Here is a 2,846-nt window from a genome sequence, read left to right as displayed (position 1 = left end):
CCACTTCCGGCTTTTTTTTCTTATGTGGTGCTGAGGAATCGAACCCAGGGCCTCAAGCATGCAAGGCAAGTGCTCTACCACTGAGCCACCTTCCCAGCCCATGACCCACATTTATAAGTCAGGATTCTATTTAAATTTAATGGCCAATATGAAAGAGATATTTTTAACATTTAAGCTATTATTAGAAAATATTTCCACTTTTTAAAATATTGATGAGCTGTTGAGATCATTTAAAATCAGTTTGTTAGTATGTGTGTGTTTACTTTGGTTTTGTTTTTTAATTTTTTTATCAGAGACACAGGAACTTTGGAAGTGTTTGAGTATTTATATCTTATTTTAGAGATTGTTTTTTGTAAATCTTGAACCAGTAAGCAAAGTATATCATTAGCTATCTTAAAGACATTAACAAAACTAAAATTATACTATGAATCACAAATAAGGCTTTTGGGCCTATCCTTTCTGTAAGGTCATTGTTTGAACATGTGCAATATTTTAAAAGTAAGTTTAGGTTTCTCCCCAATCTCTGTCTTCTGATAAGAGAGCATGTTTGTTTTTCCTTAAAGGATACAGCTTCTCTTTCTCTAATAGGGTCAACCACAGGTTTGTCTGCCACCCCACCTGCCTCATTACCTGGCTCACTGACAAATGTGAAAGCCTTACAGAAATCTCCAGGACCTCAGCGGGAGCGGAAGTCATCTTCATCCTCAGAAGACCGAAATCGAATGGTAAGAATATGTGATGGTTTTTTCTTTCTAGAATTCATATACAAATTTGATATCTTTTGGATATGTTTGTGTATGATGTAAAATTCCTATAACCAAATTAAGAGTTAATAGTTTTTTGCTTGAAACACTTTTCCGTTACACTGATTGTTGTTCACATGTTTAACATAATTTTGTAAAAGTTGGTTTTGGAAGAGAAGTAATAATGTTTTCCTTTAAAATAAAATTCTGAACTTAAATTCTGAGGCATTTGGCTAAAGGGAATCACAAATATGTAATACTTGTCTTGCCCCTAATAGTCTTCCAAATCATAGAAAGCTATATTGTTTTATTGATGTTAGCAATACACATTTTTGCATATGCTGAAAAAATTAGTTACTTTTCAGGGAGGACTTGAATTCTCTTTGGCTTTTTTACTTAAGGCTGCTGCTCTACCACTGGAGCCACATTTCTACTTCTGGCTTTTTGCTGGTGAATTGAAGATAAGAGTCTCACAGACTTCTCTACTTGGACTGGCTTCCAACCATGATCTTTAAATATTAGCCCCCTGAGTAGTTAAGATTACAGGTGTGAGCCCCTGGCACCAAGCAGTATCTATTTTTTAAAATATTACTTCCAGAGCTGAAAGTGGCTTAAGTGGTAGAGCACTTGTCTAAGAAATCCCAGAACTGGGGGTGAGGAAGGGGGAAAAAAATTACATTTTGAGTCATACTTTTTACCTATTGTTCCTTCGTTGTGGGTTGTATTTTTTTTTAAGAGTCTGTATTTTCTTCCTTACCTACGTTCCTGTCAGGCATACGTTAATATATGTAGTGTGAAATAAGGTTTTCCTTTTTTATTTTGTTTTATCAAGAAAACACTTGGTAGACGAGATTCAAGTGATGACTGGGAAATTCCTGATGGACAGATTACAGTGGGACAAAGAATTGGATCTGGATCATTTGGGACAGTCTTCAAGGGAAAGTGGCATGGTATGTATGTATCTGGTATCATGTTTGGATATTAAATTGTTTTAATCATATGCAAGGGTCTTTCAAAAGTTTCTAACAAAAACTATGGGAAACAAACTGTTCACATCCAGAAAACTCTTATTGTTATATTGCAGTACTTATTTTAAAGATGAAGATCTTCCAGGTTAGCTGGTCCCCAAAATGTATATACATATGTGTGCCTATACTGGGGCTTGAAATCAGGCTCTCACAAACTTGCTCGGCTCTTTCACTGAAGGTTGGTGCTCTCCCATATGAACTTCACTTCCAGTTCTGGCTTTTTGCTAGTTTATTGGAGATGAGAGTCCTTTGAAAGTGTCTACCTGGACTGGCTTCAAATTGTAATCTTCAGATCCCAGCTTGGTGAATCGCTAAGAATCATGGGCATAAGCCACCAGCTTCTAGCCCAAAGTTGTTTTTATAGGTATCAATCATAGATAAACTATTTGCCAGTGGCTCATACATGTAATCCTAGCTACCCAGAAGGCTGAGATTTGGAGAATTGTGAACAGGCCAGCCTGGGTAGAAAAGATTGCCAGATTCCATCTCCTAAATAACCAACAACAAAAGACACAAGAGCTAGAGGCATGGCTCTAGTGATAGAGTACTGCCGTAGGAAGTAAGAGGCCCTGAGTCCAAGCCTCAAGTACTGCAAAAAGAAACAAAAACACCCACAAATATTGAGTGTACTTACCAAATTACCATATTTAAAATGTTCAGCTTTACTAGTTAGCGAAAAACTATAACTTCATTAAATAGCATTTGTGTCTCAAATGACCAAAAAAAATTTTTTTTTTTTGTCAGTCTTGGGGCTTGAAGTCTGGGCCTGAGCGCTGTTCCTCAGCTCTTCAGCTCAAGGCTAGTGCTCTACCACTTGAGCTACAGCACCACTTTCAGTTTTCTGGTGGTTTTTTGGAGATAAGAGTTTCATGACTTTCCTGCCCGGGCTGACTTTGAACCGTGATCTTCATATCTTAGCCTCCTGAGTAGCTAGGATTACAGGCATCAGCACCTGGCTCCAAACATTTTTTTATTTGATCAGATTTAGAGTTTTAATTATAATCCTCCTAGTGGGAAAATAAATTGCTACCAACTTTCTGGATGGTACTTTGGCAGTATGTTCATTGAGCTGACA

The 2,846-nt window shown here is 37.1% G+C and overlaps 1 protein-coding gene across 1 annotated transcript; it reads left to right on the top strand.

The window, feature by feature from the left end:
- Positions 1 to 588: 588 nt before the first annotated feature.
- Positions 589 to 1,708, top strand: LOC106002185 (serine/threonine-protein kinase B-raf-like; the record flags this gene model as incomplete). Its single annotated transcript, XM_013037104.1, has 2 exons — positions 589 to 725; positions 1,576 to 1,708. Coding segments are annotated over 2 exons (270 nt in total), but the record flags the coding sequence as incomplete, so codon positions are not given.
- Positions 1,709 to 2,846: the final 1,138 nt, after the last annotated feature.

The sequence above is a fragment of the Dipodomys ordii genome, unplaced genomic scaffold, assembly GCF_000151885.1.
Source record: "Dipodomys ordii isolate 6190 unplaced genomic scaffold, Dord_2.0 Scaffold4206, whole genome shotgun sequence".
NCBI lineage: Eukaryota > Metazoa > Chordata > Mammalia > Rodentia > Heteromyidae > Dipodomys > Dipodomys ordii.
This window is presented reverse-complemented; position numbering and strand designations above follow the sequence as displayed.